Genomic DNA, 17,309 nt, shown 5'->3' with positions numbered 1-17,309 from the left:
GGCTGGGCTGGGCTCCTCTCACTCTTGGCATCAGAGTAGGCACAGCCAGTCTGCAGTCGCTGCCCAGAGGATTCGCTGCCACGATGGAGCTTTTGTCCATCCATTGCTTCTCCTACTGTGGGGGAGCCTTTGCTCATAAGAGCAGTTGTTGGACTGGGACATTATTCACACCCAATCTGACTGGAAGAGACCCTTACCATCTATTTGGGTGCCTCAGGGGAGAAACCCAGGACCTCAGCCCTCTTCCCTTTCCCGGCTGCATGCAGCAGCTGCGACGGGAGGAGCCTGGTTGCCGCTGCCCAGTTCCACTGCTGCCTCCACTACCCTCTTACCCAGCATCCCCTGCCTGCCATGACACCTGCTACAGATGTGGAGTTTCTGGTACATTTCCTTGGCTACTCTGATGTCTGCTCATCCCTGCTGTACCATGGCCCATTTCCAGCACCCAGCCTGTCCGCCATTACCGCGTGAGGGAGGCGCGGCCGAGCTCGCGCCACGGTGCCCCCTGCAGGAATCATCGCGCCTGCCCTGCCCGGCCGGGAGCCAGCAGCACCCCTGCTGGCCGTGACAGGAACTGCACCGCAGGGGAGAGCGCTGGGGCCGAGAGCCGCCTGCAGGCGCGCTCCTGGTTCTGTTCGTGTTGCTGCCGTTGTTATTGTTTGCCTTGCTATACAGACTAGTAAAGAGCTGTTATTCCTTTTCACACATCTTTGCCTGAAAGCCCCTTAATTTCAAAGATGTAATAATTCAGAGGGGAGGGGGTCATATTTTTTCCATTCCAAGGGAGTTTACCACCGTACATGGCAGACACCTGTCTTTCAAACCAAGACATTATTGTAACTTTTTTATTATTATTTTGTATAAAACCTGCTTTTGCATAGCATCTGACTTAACCATGTATCCAACAGAGAGCCTCAGAGAAGTTCACAGTTCCGGAAATGGAGGACAGAGACAAATTGTATGTGCTTCACTCTGACTCTTCTTGGAAGCTGCAGCTGATCATTGTTTGGACACACAAGGGACAGATTAATTTCTCCAGATGTTCACCATCCACCATTCCAGAACATTAATGGGCAGGGCCGGGAATGAATGCTTTTAGCAGAAACTTCAATTTCCTCTGCTGCATCAGATGAAGTATTTTGTCAAAGTTTTTGTTCTGAAGAGCATCTGTTCCAAATGCAGGGAGTCCACACCTCAGAGCAATGCCCCTTCATGCCACCATCCAACACTTCGTGAAGCCTGAAACCATCCATCCAACAACTGCTGATGAGCTCCTTCAAAGACAATAAGAATCCAGCTTTGACTGTTTCACCATACAGAAAAAAGCAAACATTTAAATGTTTGAGTGGCTTGGAGGGTCAAAACAAGCATAGTACTTCTCTTGACCCACAGACACAAGACAGTTTCTGCAAGACATTGGAACAGGAACTTGACCATAGTTATGCTTACTCACATGGGAAAAAAAAAAACATGTATCAATTGAGGCTACCAAATGTGACAGAATTAGTTGTCTTACTTTTATGTATTCCTGTAGAAAAACTTGTGATGCCATTTTTGGGAAGGCTCCAGGTAACAAATGCCCATTTTAATTTGAAGAGGAAAGCTTCTTCCCACCAATTCTCAATGCCAGATTATATAAAAACACAGGTGAGGCACTGCTAAAAACCCAGGAATTCAGCAGCAGCATCCAAGTCCTCCTGAAATGCATTCAGGTCATTTTGAAAATACTATCTCTAATATTATTGGCAGGCTTCCCTCTCATTCTCATTCATGAGTTCCCACTGGCAAAAAATAACCTTGTTCTGGAGGATGCAGACTTAATCCTATGAAAAGTAAGTGAAACAAATACACATGTTTTCTTCCATGTATGAATCTATCAGAGAGAGCAAAACAGGATTTGGTCTTCCGTCATGATGAGGATGTTAAAGAGGCATCTGCTTTTTCCAGCTTGAATAATTTCAGTGAAACAGATGCCCAGGCGGAAGCCTGGAGGACTGGGATTTCTCAGCTTGGCCTACAGCTAATCTAAGATGTGTGTTGTCCTGCAGCCAAGTATTTCACCCTGAGAAGAAGAGCAGCACTCTATCATTTTGCTGGTTTTCCTGCGTGGAGTGACACCAGTTTTCCTGTGGGATGGACAGGTCACTCCACCTGACCTGAATTTGCTCCCAAAATGCCCTTGCCACAAACCAACAAACAAGAAAAAGCCTGGGAAACCAAAGGTGAAATGGTCACTCTTCTCCAGCGAAATCCTTGAGGAATTTAGTTACTCCCTTTAAAAGAACAAGGAATTCACACAAAAAGATCAATACCCAAATGTCATGCACAAAATCCGTGGGAGCTGTTGAATACAGAAGTTTTGTGAAGCACTCACTTGCATAGGAAAGCCCCACATTTTGTGACAGCCAGGCCAGCAGAAGATAAGAAAGAGACCCTTGCTAGGAAAAATATGATTAAAAAAATCAGCATGCCATTAAAACTAGTATAAATACACATTATATTACATGAGTGAAGTGTGTTTTCTTTAGTGTACGTGCCATTTTTTTATTAATTCATACACTAAGTGCTAAGGTGTTTTCTATTGCCATTAGGTGGTGCTTTCAGTAAGTAATGGAATAAATAGTTTTTGCACGGTTCTCTTCTGCATTGTGTTCTTTTTTTCTTAAGTAAAAAGAACACAATGCAAAAGAAAACCATGAAATTGAAAGCAAAACACCACAGGTGCCTCCTCCTTCCGAAGCCCAGTGCCCTAGCACAAAGCTGTGCATTACGTTTCTGAGGCACTCTGGCTCCCCTCAGGTGTGATAAACTGCACTTTGGGCACGATGAGCGAGGAGTTGGTTCTCCGCATGGAGTTGCTCCTCCGAATGGAGTTGTTTCTCCTCATGGAGTTGCGCTTCCTCAGGGAGTTTTGGTGGGACAGCTCGCTCTTCTGCAGGGTCTGGATGAGGATGGAGGGCTTCTCATCAAGCTCCCGGGCACTGCAGCGTGGCGCAGCCACTTTGACGGTGTTGCCGAACTTGGAGTAGTCGACAGCATACACGCCTTCCTCCTCGGTGACAATGGGCACAAAGCGGTGACCCCACAGGATCTCCTCTGCCACATAGGAGGTTCTCGCCTGTGTCGTGATGCCTGTGGTTTCTACGACCCCTTCCAGTATCACGATGAGCTCCAGATCCTGGAGCGCCAGGTCAGAAGCAGAGATATCATAAAGAGGACTCCGCTTGTCAATGACATGACAAATGATCAAGGGAGCCACCAGGAAAATGTTGTTGCTTTCAATGGGGTTATCCACGGGGATATCCACCTGGTGAATGGGTATAACTTCTCCTTCAGGGGTCATGGTCTTCCTCACGACCTGGATTCTCACTGAGGCGCTGATGATCATGCTCTTCCTCAGGTCCCCCACCCGGAACATGAAGCAGAGCTTGCCATTGCGGACAGCGATGACCGCCTGTCGGCTGAAGATCAGCGTCTCAGCCCGCCGGTGAGCCTGTGCCGTCTTCATGAAGATGCAGCCCAGCATGACAGCATTGATGATCAGCCCCACAATGTTCTGCAGGATCAGGACCGTGATGGCCAGGGGACACTCCTCAGTCATCATCCTGCCCCCAAAGCCAATGGTCACCTGGACTTCGATGGAGAAGAGGAAAGCGGAGGTGAAAGACCTGTAGGGGAAGATTGCACCCAGTTAATTCTCAGGACACAGAGCACAGACTGAGAGGCTGCTAGCATGTACTTCCAGAAACAAACTTAAGGACCTGTTTGTATGGCTCTAGTACACATAAGCCTTCTGTTAACACAGCCAAAGCATTGCATGCTTGGTGGCTCTCATTTGTGTGGTTGGCGTAGTGTCTAATGGTGGTAGGGAAGACCTCAGAGCCTGAGCTCCTCAAAGACCATCTGGGTGATCCTGAGCTGCTCAAGGAATCTCTGTCCAGGAGCACAGGCTGCCCACTGGCTTAGTGAACAGCTCTGGAACAGCTGGGCTTTCCACCTTCTCCATCCCATGAAGCCCTTGATGGAGAGAAGTAATTTTGGCAAGTACGGGCAATCAGCTGGCACACTGAGATCCTTCCACCAGCCTGTGCAGGGAAAGGAAGCAGGGAAAACTGCAGCACTTCACTCATGCTACCTGAATTGTGACCCAGAATTTCATGGAGGGGGAAAAGGGGCTTTCCCAGGTTTGTGACACTTCCCAAACCTTTGCTCGCCTTGTGAGTGAGGAGGATGAGGCTGCAGAGAGAGGCCAGAGGCCCCCAGGTGCCCCCTGCACACCCTGGCAGCAGGACAGTGCTGTGACCCAGGGCTTGGGTGGTACAGCTCACTGCCAGCTGGAAAATTTCAACACAGAAGTGGGATGTAGAAGTGTGGGTTAAGTTAAATACCCTAAAATGCTATGGTGCTGGACATCAGCAAATGCTGTTCACAAACTTCCCAAAATACATAATTTATAGTAGCCACAAAGTCATATCCCTGTATATATCAGGGTCCTTAACTTCCTTTTATATTTATTTATTCCTTTATACCTTCCAGATACATACTTCCAGTGCAATCCAATAAATCTGAAGCATCCCAATGCTTAACAGGGCCATACCAGTGGAAGATATATCCTGCCCATGAAGAATGGGTCTAAATAATTTCTTGGCTTTGCTTTTCAATTAATCTGCTTTTAAATTTTTCTTTTCTTTTCTAGCCATATTTTCACTGGGGTATTGAAGACACATTTAAATAGCATAGGCAATATCAAGGATAATTTTCTGTGCAATGAGAAAGTCCATCTTTGAGAAAACCAGCCAGTCTCTGCACAGGTATCTTTGAAATAACTTTCTTATTTTGCCTTTTCTACTCTTAATCATTAACAAATTCCTTTGTTTTGTGGGGGTTTATTTTGTATTTCACTCTGAAGAAATCAGGGATGAAGGAGTTACTTAATAGAATCCATGGAATGATTTCTTATAATCATGAATATTCAGTTATATGCAGAATACAGCTTCTGGATTCAATTTCAGTCAGCTTGATTCAGCTTAAAACTCTGTCCAGTAAGTAGTCTGACTTCCCTTAGCAACACCCTTCTTTAAAAAAAAGGAAAAAAAAAATCCATCTTTTTAACCGTGGAAGTAAGTGAAAGAGCAAGTTTAGAAAGCATTTTAACCACATGAAATGGGAGAGAGAAAGTGCAAATCACACTGTTCCCAGGTCCTTCCCCTCAGAGCTGTGTAGCAGCTTTGCTTTTTGGATAATGTTTGCTTTCTGTGTCAAAGAGATATGAGGCTTAGAAATTTCTGCAGTACTTTGTAAAATGAAAAAGCTGCGTAAGTTCTAGGCACTGGTTAAAATTTCCAAAGCCAGGTTTTCCTGTAAATAGGTAATGGTACCCACCCAAGCTCTCTTGAAATGTCTGTGGGCCTAAACCTCAGGGAAGTAGGCTAAAACTTTTTTGTCATGATTTTGAAATTCCAATACTAAAAGTATTTTACACCCAAAAATTCACCATTCTTAAAGATGTCAGCAATCACATCACTGCTTCATGACTTTGACCAAAGAGGTCACCAGATTTCCCTAGGAAAGGAAAAGATTTCTCATGGCTTGGACATGGACACTGGAGCACCCCATGAGGGAGGGGTGTGTGTTCTTTGACATGGGCTAAACCTGACATTATATTGATTCATTCATTTTGCTTCCTAGCAGACATCCTGGAAGAGCCACAGGCAGCTAAGGAGAGGGAACAGGGGCAGAGTCCTGGCTGTGGATGTGCCTGGCCCCAGTGGCATGAAGCCTTTGGCCCCAGCTCAGGATCTTTGGGGTGACACAGCAGCCACGCCAAGGGAGCCACCAGCAACGTGCAGGGATGTTTCCTCAGCTGACCCTGGAGAGCTGCAGGGTTGTAGCTGTTCACTAATTCTGGTTGGACAGATCCCACAAATCCCAGAAATGCCGGGGTAACACTCCTGCGGGTGCAAGCTGGGTCATGACATCTCATTTCAAAGGACACTGCTTGTGGCCAGACATAGGAAAAGAAACAAGACAGCAACCCCTGCTCCAATTCCCCCTAACCTGGTGAAGGGTAGCTTGGGAAAATCCCCTCTTCTTTTACCTTGGAAAATCCCCATTTAGCAAAAAAACTGTCAAAACAAAGGGAGAATTAAATCTCTGCTACCTCATGAGCCAGATACAAAGGCCCTTCAGACTTGGTGAGGTACCTCAAAACTCTGTGGGAGAAGGGAGAAAAGGGAAGTGGATTTATTGATATCTCAGAGCACCCTGCAGCACCCATACCCTCACAACACTGCTATGGGTACAGGCAGATGATCTGGGGCAGCCTGGTGGTACAGAACCAGGACTTTTCTATCTAAAAAACTAGTGCTAAAAAAGCAGATTTAATTAATGAGATCCTTAAGTTATCTTATGGCTTACCCCACCTTTAATTCACGGGCTTCTCTTCCATGTATGTTTGTGTCAGCTTATCAGTGCCCTGACAATTGTCATGGCTTTGGGGACAGAGAGTAAAATACTTCAACAGGTGATATTTAATCCAGTCATCCCTTAAGCTTTCACTGTCTGACATAAATGCACAGTGTGGAAAGTGTTCCTCTGTCCAACTGCTGGCCTATGGCTTCACCAAGGTATTTTGAAGCCCTGCATATTTAACACTCTCAGGAGAGTCATCTCGAAACACACTTAGTTTTGTCCTAAGTGACACATTTCCTGGCACCTGTGATTGGTGCCCTGCCTGACACCCAGGGCTGGTTTCCTGCCTCTCAGGCACTGCTCTGGAGGGAGCGCCTCTGGCAGACGAGGCGCTGGGGATGCTCCCGCTGCCGTAGACAACGTTAGAATACATATAACACATACCCACTCTTGCAGCAGGCTCTTATCTCAACAGGCAATCGAGTTACCCACAGAGTGTGGAGACACATGAAAAGCAGCAGGTCTCCCTCTCTTTCAGATCCTGTAAGGAATCAAAGACATCTACAGTACAGTATTTTCCAAGCCCGGGAGGCTTGCTAAATTTACGTAATCTAGAGGAAAACACTGCACTTTTCAACTGTCTCAACCAAACCCAACGGTTCATGTAAACCAAAAGCTGCACTTCAGACAACACCAGGACAGCTGGCAGCTCTGTTCCCGCCCTTCCTTCATCCCACCAAACTCCACTTTACCTGACACACGTCACGCACGGCGTCCACTTCGTGCTGTTCGAAGGGTTTTCTGTGCTCGGGTCCATGTCACCATGGGCAAAGGCCACCAGCCACCACATCATGGCAAAGAGCAGCCAGCTGCACAGGAAGGACATGGTAAAGATGACCAGCGTGTGACGCCACTTCAGGTCCACCAGGGTGGTGAAGATGTCCTGCAGGAATCGCCCCTGCTCGCGGATGTTCTTGTGGGCGAGGTTGCAGGCGCCATTCTTGGCGATGAAGCGGGCTTTGCGCGGGCGGTCGCGGATGCGCGGCTTGCGCAGGTTCTCGGCAGCGATCCGTGCCAGCACATACTCTTCAGGGATAATACTCTTGCGTGCCAACATCTTCCTGCCACCATAGTCCACTCAGCAAGATGCAAAATGGGAGGTGGTCCCTCTAGCAAGTATCTGCAGGGTTTGTTTTACCCTGCAAAAAAGAGTGAACCTGGTAAGAGTTGTCACCTGTGCAAGAAGCCCCGATTAGGTACCCCCTGGCAAACCCCACTACATTAAATGCTGGTTCTGCAGTGCCCTCTCTCTCTCAGACCATCATTTTTATATGAGCAGTCGGTATCAGCTCGTAGCAGAAATGAAAGATGCTATTTGGAGACTCCTTGCAGGAAGGGAGGCTGCACAGCAGTCTCACAAAGTCGGTGTAAAGTACCGTGACAGACACCAGCTCGGTTCCCCAGCTCGGTTCCTCAGGCTGTTTCTCCGGGAGACAGCAGTGCTCAGAGGGGGACCGGAACACGAAGCACTAAGTTATTTGCATCCTTCAGGACCTGAAGAATCAGACGTCTGTGGTTTGAGTCGAAGTTAGTCTGCGGAGACGAGAGGAGACTCCCTCCTTACGCCTGCAGCCCTGCAGCTCATCCAGCAGACAGTCTGGAGCCCCTGCCTCGTCCCCCTAGAGCATCACAAGGGGGAGCTGAGCTGGAAGTGCGGCAGGCAGGGAACGGGACTCCTCGGAGCAAGCGGTCTCATTTTGCCTCGCAGCTCTCCTTCCCTTCCGGGATCAGGCGGGGAAACCCTCCCTTTATTCCCAAACTTTGTCCCCAAACGGGTGACAAAACAAACCCACGGAAAGCCCGGCTCCCCGGCGGCTGGCCCATCCCACAGGGAGAGGGCAGGGCTGCCTGACCCCCCAGCGCCTCGCAGGGTCCCCCCCGGCCCCGGGCCGCCGCCACTCACCGCAGAACGGGGCGGGACGCGGTGGGGCCGGGCGGAGCGGGGCGGGCGGAGCTGGGGGGGCCGGGCGGCCTCGGGGGGATGCGCGGAGGGGCCGGGGCGGGGCTCGGGCTGGGGATGCGGGGTCGGGGTGGAGCTCGGGCTCGGGCTCGGGATGCGGAGCTCGTGCTCGGAGCGGCGGTCGGAATGCGGAGCACGGGCGCACACGCTCCCTGCGCTGCGCGGTGCCTGTGGACGATGGGTTGAGGGGGTTTTAGGCAGGTTCCAGCCCATTTAACAGCGGGACGAGGTGCTAACCCTTCTGGTCTGTGCTAGTTACGCAGAGCTGCGCGTCCTCCTGCTTCCCGTGGCAAGCCAAGAGCTGTGCCTTCCTAACCTTACTTCCCTCCAATCTGGCTGAGACAGAGGAAGCGAGGCTTGTGCGTAAGTGTTTGGGGGACCAAAGCCAGAATCTCATGACCTTTGCAGCTTTGGATAAACTTAATTACCTGTCTCTGCAAGAAAGGAAGGAAAGACACTTCTTCTCACGGGTCACAGCCCTTGCTGAGCAGCGTCAGGCCCGTTGTAATATTCAGCTGGGAAATGGGCACTGGCAGATGAGGATTTGTATTTGGGGTGGGTGTAGGAAGAATTATGTACGATTGACAACCTCTCCTCCACCTCCCCAGTGAAATCCCTGAAGTTCTTTCTCTTTCCCACTGGTTGAGGTTAATAATTTTGGCCCTTTTGTTTAATGGAAACTTGCATTCTTGGAAATTGCAGCTTTTATTTTTCTTTCTTCTTTCTTTTTTTTTTCTTTTTTTTGTCCTGAAGTCTTAGGGTTTGTAATAGGGAGAATAAACAGTGTATCAACTTTATGAAAATATATAAAGTCAGATTTTAATGAAGGAAAATGCAGAGATTTTCTCAGATTAACTCCTTTGTATCCAAGGGGTGTGAGAGTGTGTGTGTGTGTGTGTGTGTGTGTAGTAGGGAGGTTCCCAACTTTTCTGTGTATCACTCAAGTGAATCACCTCTAGGGTATAAAATTTCTACAGAACAAAATACCTCACTCCTCTCTGTAAACTAGGGAAAAGCTTGACAGGCCTGGTGCAATCAGGGAGGTTTTAAGCATATTCAGGCTTGGAAAAACTGAGAAGGCACATTTGACAGGCAGTATAACCCTCAGCTTGAAGATATCCACCCTGCTGAACACATGCACGTGCTCAACTTTAAATAGATGAGTGGTTCCTGGAAACTTCTCCAGCACTGGCCTTTGCTAATACCACATACCCAGTAGCCAGAGGAGAGACAGACTCAAAGCCCCAGTCATATTAGGCAATTAGCTAAATATTTATGTGTGAAATTAACTTTAGGCAGATGGGAAGCTAAAAAATCAGGGTCTAAGCCAAATGCCTTTAGATTCTAACCAGACTCTGAGTACAAACACATAAAATCACTTGGGTGGGTATCTGCAGGGTCAGCATTGTTGGTGTATGGCACTTCATGGGCCGGGCTTGGAGAATTTGGAAAATTATCTTTCTTCAAATGAGGTGGCAGAAACAGCTCTAGAGGAGCTGACTCATTTGTTTCATGCAGCCCCAAAAGTGCATCTCACTTGGATGTAACTATTGGAAATAACTGGTTTAGTACAATTATTTCCCTTTTTCTCTTTTCCTTTTTCCCTTTTTCCTTATTCTGTTCCTCTGCCCTTCTCCCATTTAGCTTCTGTGAAGTATTTGTTCTGTTCTAGGGCTAGAAACAAGACGGGTGTTCCCCAGTACAGCTGTTAGGTGCAACTCAAAAAAAAAACCCAAAAAAACAACTGTCTGGGAACTGCATGGAACACTTCCCACCCTTCACTTCTTTGAGTGATCCTTGAATTGTATGACTTTGCTTCAGTCACAAACTAGCTCATGCCACATGCCCAATTGTACAGTTTCCTCTGAAGTTCTTGAAATCCACAGCTTTATAATTGGGGACACAGAAACACCAAGAAATGTTGTTTTATTTACTTGTCACTCCAGAGCATAAACCCACGTGTGTGGCTGTTTTCAGCCTCATCTCTTCTCACTCAGCCCCTTAAGCTGCTGCTGTACTCCCCACCCCATCTCTGCTGGTAGTGAGTGCAACATAGTGAGTGTGACGTATAGTTAGTGTGTGGATTAGCAGCTAGTTTGGAAAAATGGATCAAGCCCATCTTTGAGGGCAGGTGGGAGCAACAAGTGACATTCCTTGAGCTATTCAAGTGGCACAGAAACTGCTGCCAGCACTGTCACTGTCAGGAGTTCCCTGTGAGCTCTCAGGCCCACGTTGGAGGTTTCCTCCCCCTTAACTGGGTACCATGCAGAGGCTGAAATTTTTGTAGCTGAGATAGGAAAGGATCCATCAAACACACACAATAGTCCTGGCACAGCCTCAGTGTGGCTGAACAAAAGTTACTGATCCTTTCAGTCATCATCACACATTGCAGGAAAAGCACTCACAAAATTCCATCTTTTCCTCTCTGGCTGTTCAATACCAGAAGAGATGCCTTCCTCCTCACTTCTACTGGAAATGAGTTTTGAGGAAGTCTGCTGGGCCATGACCACAGGGATGTGAGGATCAGGAGCTCCAGCCATGATTATGAGCACAGCATCCATTTCTCGAAGTTCCAGTCTCTGTTCTGGAGAGTGACAGCTACTAAAACCCTTCCCCTCTGACCTTTTAAATACTTGCTTGGTTGCCACATGTTCACTTCAGTCTGAGATTTAAGTAATAGCTGGGAAAATCTCCTAAAACATCTCCTAACCCATTTTGGTAAGGAACAGAGTGTCTGAGTGTTGTGAACACAGCCTTTTCAGGAAAAAAAATTATCAGAATTGATGGCAGCTTTAGGTCATTTTCTTATGGCCCTTCATGTGTCTCCTTCTTGCTGTTTCATTCCCCTCCACCCACAAGCATCACTGATATTATGGTAAATATCACTTTACAATTATGCCTATCTAAAAATCAGGATTAAATAATGCACTTAGCCATGAATCTGAAATTTCCACATTATAGCCCTGTCCAGCCCTTTCAGAAAATCCTGCTTTGTAATAAGTTTTGTTTGAAATTCTAATCTTAGCTTAGAGATAGGATGACTTTGCAGGCGTCCAGAGATGTCATGCACTTAGAGCAAGGCTTCCACAGAGACACAAAGCTGATAAGCCATATTCGGACAGCGTGAGTGAACTCTTCCCTACATGAGCTGGCAGGACATTTATCAAACATGAAAGAGCAGAAACTGCAAACTAAGGGCATCTGTTACCCTGAACTAGCTCTTTCTCCCCCCGTTTCATGCAGAGCAGCAGGACAAAAATAGTTTTTGCCATCAGAATACATGTAACTAGTGCCCCTTGTCCAGTGTAAGTTGCATAGTGAAGTTTGTTGTTCATTACGTGTATTTTCCTGGAGTTTATCCTAAGGCTCTGGGAAGAACAACCCCAGTTTGGGACTCTTTCCTTGCCTCCCCATGTCATAATTTATAGGAAGGATGTAAATCAGTTTCTAAGTGGGTTGGACATGGTTACAGTGAGTCTCTAGCTGTGTTCCTAGAGTGTGGTGTCCCTTAGGTGCTTCCCCTCCCTGGCTCACTGGCTTTTCCAGGGTTAAATTAGGATTAGGCCAGTGACAGAAGAGAGATGCCATGTCTCACCTTCAGATCTTATCACACAGTATCGGACAACTCAAAGCCCTCAAATCTCAGATGCTCTGGTGGGACCTGAAGAAATAGATGGCCTCAAATCTGAATGATTCAGCCATGAAAATCTGCACTACTCAGAGATTCTTAGGCTCCCACCTTCCTGCCTCTGATGGAGAAAGTGGAGAAACTGAAAGAGTGAGGGCCTAATGTGGCTGGTAGAATAAAAACACATATAACCATTAAATATGGAAAAATATGCTGCCTTGGGGCGTCTGTAGCTGTGCTCTTGAAAGGTGAAGGTTCTGGACCATGTCATTTACACAAAGCTGCATTAGTTCCTTAGTTACATGGTTAAATATTTTACTGCACATTGAAGCTATATTTATGGATCTAGCCTGAAAATCCTGAAATAAATTAAAGGGAGAGTTAAGAAACGTCATGGTAATAGCTATGAGGAACTCTTCTGGGCAGTCCTAGCTGGGACTGTTCATCACTTACTTATACCTTTAATCCAAAGGTTGTATAACCATGTAATGTATTTATGTATAAAGCAGACTAATATACATACATGGGAATGAATTGCAGTGGCCACTGAAATGTCCAGTGTGCTGGATGCTCTATTATTATATAACAGATCATGGGATGAAAATTGCCATGTTCCATGAAAATGAAAGGAGGCATCTTGCACGTGATGAATGACAATTACACCTAATAGAAAGCAGTGAAAATTGTATTTTAAATAACTGCTTGTTTAAAGTGTTCAGATTGTGGTATATTATATTATATTATATTATATTATATTAGAGAAATGAGCAGCACCTGCCAGGAGTGTCTGTTCTCTTTCCATGGGTAATATCTAGCAGCAGACAAATGCTATCAATAGTGAATAAGTAATAGTAACTGTAATAAATAGATTTTCTAAAAATCTCTCTTCTCTTGACAGATTACACTTGGAAGTTTCTTGGCTTCATTCAAGCCAATACTTTAAGCTGAGATGCCAAAACAAAACAGCATCAGCAAGTTGCTAATCTGTATGAGTCAGCAAACTTCTGCCTCACAACAATTTTTTCATCATTTGAATACCTGATAGTCTTTCCCTACAAGACCTGCACAGAGGTCAATTCTAGTGGAGAAAAAACAGATCAGTAAAAAACCAATGTGGAAATGATTGGGATGTTTGCATGGCAATGAATAATTTGATTTACAGTTTTGTTTTCAGACTTTTCTTAGTCTCTTAGTTTTGCCTCTGAATGGATTTAGTTTCCAAAGAAACTGAAGAGTTCTTCACATGCCGCCATGGAATTAATATCAGAGAATTTACATAACATATTTTGATTTTAAATAAGGCTTTCAAAAGACGCTACTTGAGGATGCAAATATGCAGAGTTAATTGTTGCTTTTAATCACATTTAGTGTGAGAATCTTTGCTCCAGAGAGGTTTTTACAAGTGGCACTGTGGTTTCAGTGGATATTTTAGAGTTGATTTTGACTGGCAGTATCACACTGAGGACACAGGGTTATATTGCTTCCAAGGGGAACATATTCCAACTTCTGACACTAGATAATGGAAACATGATAATGAAGACATGGCCCCTGTCAACAGCTTTTTTTTATAAAGGTAGCTGTTGATTCAAGTGTGTTATATCTCCATTTATTTTTTTGATAAAATATCTACAAGCATTCATGTAAAATGCTTGTGTGAGATTTCCTTCAGCTTTTCATGATGCATTAACAAAATTGCCTGTGAATGTATTGACATCTTTACACAATAAAGCACAGCAGTCCATTGCTTTGGGAAGCAAAAAGAACACACAATTAAGTAAAACAACTTATTGTACAAGGAGTTTTTACTACTTGACCACATTTGAAATTGTATTTCTATTTTAAGAAAACACAATTCAATATTATTGCTCTTTGCAGAGGTTTTATATATAATGAGATGCAAACTTCTTTGGGCTATGTTCCTGTTGGTACTGACTGAGTTCTGTGAAGGTGTAGGAATTTATAGCAGAGGTGTTCGGCTATAACAAACCTAAGAGGGGCTTGTCCAAGTGCTTGAGAAGTGTTGGAGAATATATTCCTTCAGCTAAATGATACAGTTGGGAAAAGCAGGCACACTCCTGCAAATAAAGAGCTTTTTCAGGTCTGCAGTGAAACTGGAACTTATAAACACTTGAGATACCTCTTGTACGTATCACTTGGCAGAGATCTCTCCCTGCAGACTTTGCCTGGCTTATGCCCCTGGCTTAACAGAGCTATCCCAAACTGCTCAGGGGAAGTTCTAGTGTTTCCTAGCATTGTTAAGTTTGGGCTCAGTAGAGGTTGTATGTGATATTTCTAGTTTAGAAGAAGCAGGGATGAGCTGTCATGAGCTGTGATGAGTTTGATGAAAGGCTACATACAGGAAGGGAGCAGTTTGAACCATGCCAGCCCTTAGACCTGGCTCAAGGAGTGCAAAGATACCCATGGGTTGTAAGCCAAAGGTTAAGAAACATTGTTGTGGCTCCAGAAGCAGTTGCACAACCAATTTCTGTACTTAAAGGGGACCTGCAGGAGAGATAGGAAGAGACTCAGGGAGTGCAGTGGTAGGAGGAGGGGGAATGGCTTCAAATTGGAAAAGTGTAGGTTTAGATTGGATATTGGAAAGAAATCCTTCCCTGTGAGGATGGTGAGGCCTTGGCACAGATTCCCCAGAGAAGCTAGGGCTGCCCCATCCCTGGCAGTGTCCAAGGCCAGGCTGGATGGGGCTCAGAGCAACCTGGGATAGTGGAAAGTGTCCCAGCCCATGGCAGGGAGTGGAACAAGAGAAGCTTTAATGTTCCTCCCAACCCAAACCATTCTGTGATCAGCAACAACTTTGCTATTTCTTGCCCAGGAACAGTTAACAGAAAAATAATGCAGATGTAATGAGAAATAGTATTTAGAATCTATCACAGAGATGTCTTTCCTCTGTCCATAGTTAAATTTACACATAGCCAGTGTTCACATTCAATGCTCCTTTGGACAAGGAAGAACTTCATAGCTCTGAAGCACAGTATCACAATACTGAACGCTTGCTTGGTTTAATGCTTAGAAAAACAAACCAACCCCAAAACATGATGTCACTAGAGTAAGTGTCCCCCTTAAGAGCAGGGGTGTTATGAAAGAAAGGCAGGAAAGGGGAAAGGAGTGTGAGTGCAGAGCTGTGTGAGAGAAGAAATGGGGCAAAGGGCATGGAGCTTACCTGGGAAGGAGTGGGAGGGTATAGGCAGAATAAAGAGCATTCAGAGATACAAGCAGGAGCCTCAAAGGTCTATGGCACAAGGAGATGGTGAAGAAAAAGAGAGAGGAGAGGGAGAGGGAGAGGGAGAGGGAGAGGGAGAGGGAGAGGGAGAGGGAGAGGGAGAGGGAGAGGGAGAGGGAGAGGGAGAGGGAGAGGGAGAGGGAGAGGGCGAGGGAGAGGGAGAGGGAGAGGGAGAGGAGCCTACCAGCAGAAGAGGCAGTGTGACAAGAATCAAAGAAACAGTCTCCAGGATGATATTTCCTTTACTGTGCATGTGACAATCTTAGGAAACTGCTTCCAAACAGGACACACTTCAGACCTTTACATGAAATGAAAAGAAATTTGTTTCAAAGATTTCGTCCCGTCTGCACCCTTTTCAGTAACAAAACAGCTGTGCAACAATTGTCAACACACTCCTCCTTTAGAGGAAAACACAAAAAATGTTCAGCCTAAGCCCTTGGGGTGTCTGTACCATCGTGTGGACAGCAGCTGTAACAGGAGATCTCCTGTGTCTGCAGCAGGTGGTTTATGTTTGTTATCTTGTAAGATTTGTGTTGTTGAATAGGATTAATGCTTTAGAAATGGGATTGTGTTTTTAAACCTTCTGGGCACCAGTGGGACACACTGCAGCAGTCACCCAAAACTTCAGCAGTGGTGGATCTAACATTGAGGACAACATTCCTGCACTCTTCCCTCCAAATGAATGGAGCATGATGAGGTTCTCTCACCCCATCACATGTTTCTTTTCTCACATATCTATTTTCTTTTCCACCTGTTCAAACAGCAGAGTTCACTTCTACAGCCGGGGGTGAGCAAAGGTGCTTCTCACTCCTGTAATGGTTCTGGGACAAACCTAAGAGAAAAGAGGTGCTAATTACTGGCCCCTCTTAAGTATTACAAGACACAGTCCCAGGCCCGTGGCAACCCTTTAATGCAGTGGGAACAGGGATCTCATTGAAGTGGCTGGCACCACTTAAAATAAATCAGGATTGCATTGTTATCAAAGACACACTGATCAACCAAACTTTTTGTGCTTCATCTTCATATCCAGTCTGACACCAGCGAATCCAATTATATTTTCACTGAAGACAATTAAATTAAATCAAGAATAATTTTGGCCTTTTGGCCATGAAATTTGGATAACAATATGGGCTTCTGCTGCCGGCATCTGCTTTTTTAAAATGTATTTTATTTGAATGACAAAGGACAGCATGGGGAATTAATCCAGAAAAGAACAAAAATGTTTTCACAGAGGTAGACAGGAAAATCACAGAAGTACTTCCCCTCATAAAATGTTCAAGACTGAGCTCTTTTGTTTAGTTGTGTCACACAGCTTTTATTTTCAATAATTCAGAGAAAATAAAAACTTCCAGAAATCAATTTAAAAAGATAAACCACTGTATCATTTTTTACACTGTGAGACTAAATGGAAGTCCAATTTCAAGTCCTACAACCTCTCCAAAATTGTTGCGCTTTTTTTTTTTGTGGGGGGCAAATGCTGCACCTCATGTTATTTTAATGCACTATAAATAGGCTTAAGTGCACTTAGTGGTCTTCCTGAATGTTGTAGCAGCAGGTGAATAAGAATCACCTTGAATATTACCAGTGAAGCTGATCTCTCAAGCTGTACCTTTGAAAATATGTCTGTGAAACTCCTTCTGAGTGTTTACTGCCCATGGGTCAGGATCAAACTATGTGTGAAAGTCAGGGGCAGACAACCTTTGCAAAGCTGCCTGATGTAAATATGTATCTAACTTCACCTATGTTCTTGAGGATATAGCAATAATTTGAAAATCACACTTCGCATTAGATCTGATTTAGAGGTAGGCCACAAATATATAAAGGAAAATAAAAGTTGTCCCAAACATGAAGGACTAAAGACATATAAAATAATTAGTGGTTGGCTAATTACACGCCATTTTAAGCAGAATATTTTAGTAGACATGATTAAAGGATGGGCTAATATCAAGTTTATAAATTCAGATCAATTTTAATATAAAGTCTTGAGATACTGTAAAAAATTCCTCTATAAG

At 45.2% G+C, this 17,309-nt stretch overlaps 1 protein-coding gene across 4 annotated transcripts; it reads right to left on the bottom strand.

Moving 5' to 3' along the window:
* Window positions 1–831: 831 nt before the first annotated feature.
* KCNJ8 (potassium inwardly rectifying channel subfamily J member 8) lies at window positions 832–8,427 on the bottom strand. Of its 4 annotated transcripts, none has more exons than XM_030238537.2 (3): window positions 8,375–8,427; window positions 7,164–7,610; window positions 832–3,668 (listed from the first exon to the last, which is right to left on the bottom strand). In XM_030238537.2, exons 2-3 carry the CDS (start codon window positions 7,526–7,528, stop codon window positions 2,768–2,770), a joined length of 1,266 nt encoding a protein of 421 aa, XP_030094397.1. In that variant the 5' UTR covers window positions 7,529–7,610; window positions 8,375–8,427; the 3' UTR covers window positions 832–2,767. The 4 variants fall into 4 exon arrangements, with proteins under 4 accessions (XP_030094397.1, XP_009092342.1, XP_050825746.1 ...); XM_009094094.4 differs by lacking the exon at window positions 8,375–8,427 and adding an exon at window positions 7,848–8,367; XM_050969789.1 differs by lacking the exon at window positions 8,375–8,427 and adding an exon at window positions 7,966–8,367.
* Between the last annotated feature and the right edge of the window lie 8,882 nt (window positions 8,428–17,309).

Source organism: Serinus canaria, chromosome 1A (assembly GCF_022539315.1).
Source record: "Serinus canaria isolate serCan28SL12 chromosome 1A, serCan2020, whole genome shotgun sequence".
In the NCBI taxonomy this organism is placed as follows: Eukaryota; Metazoa; Chordata; class Aves; order Passeriformes; family Fringillidae; genus Serinus; species Serinus canaria.
The sequence above is the reverse complement of the archived record's forward strand: the minus strand, read 5'-3'. Positions and strand labels throughout refer to the sequence as shown.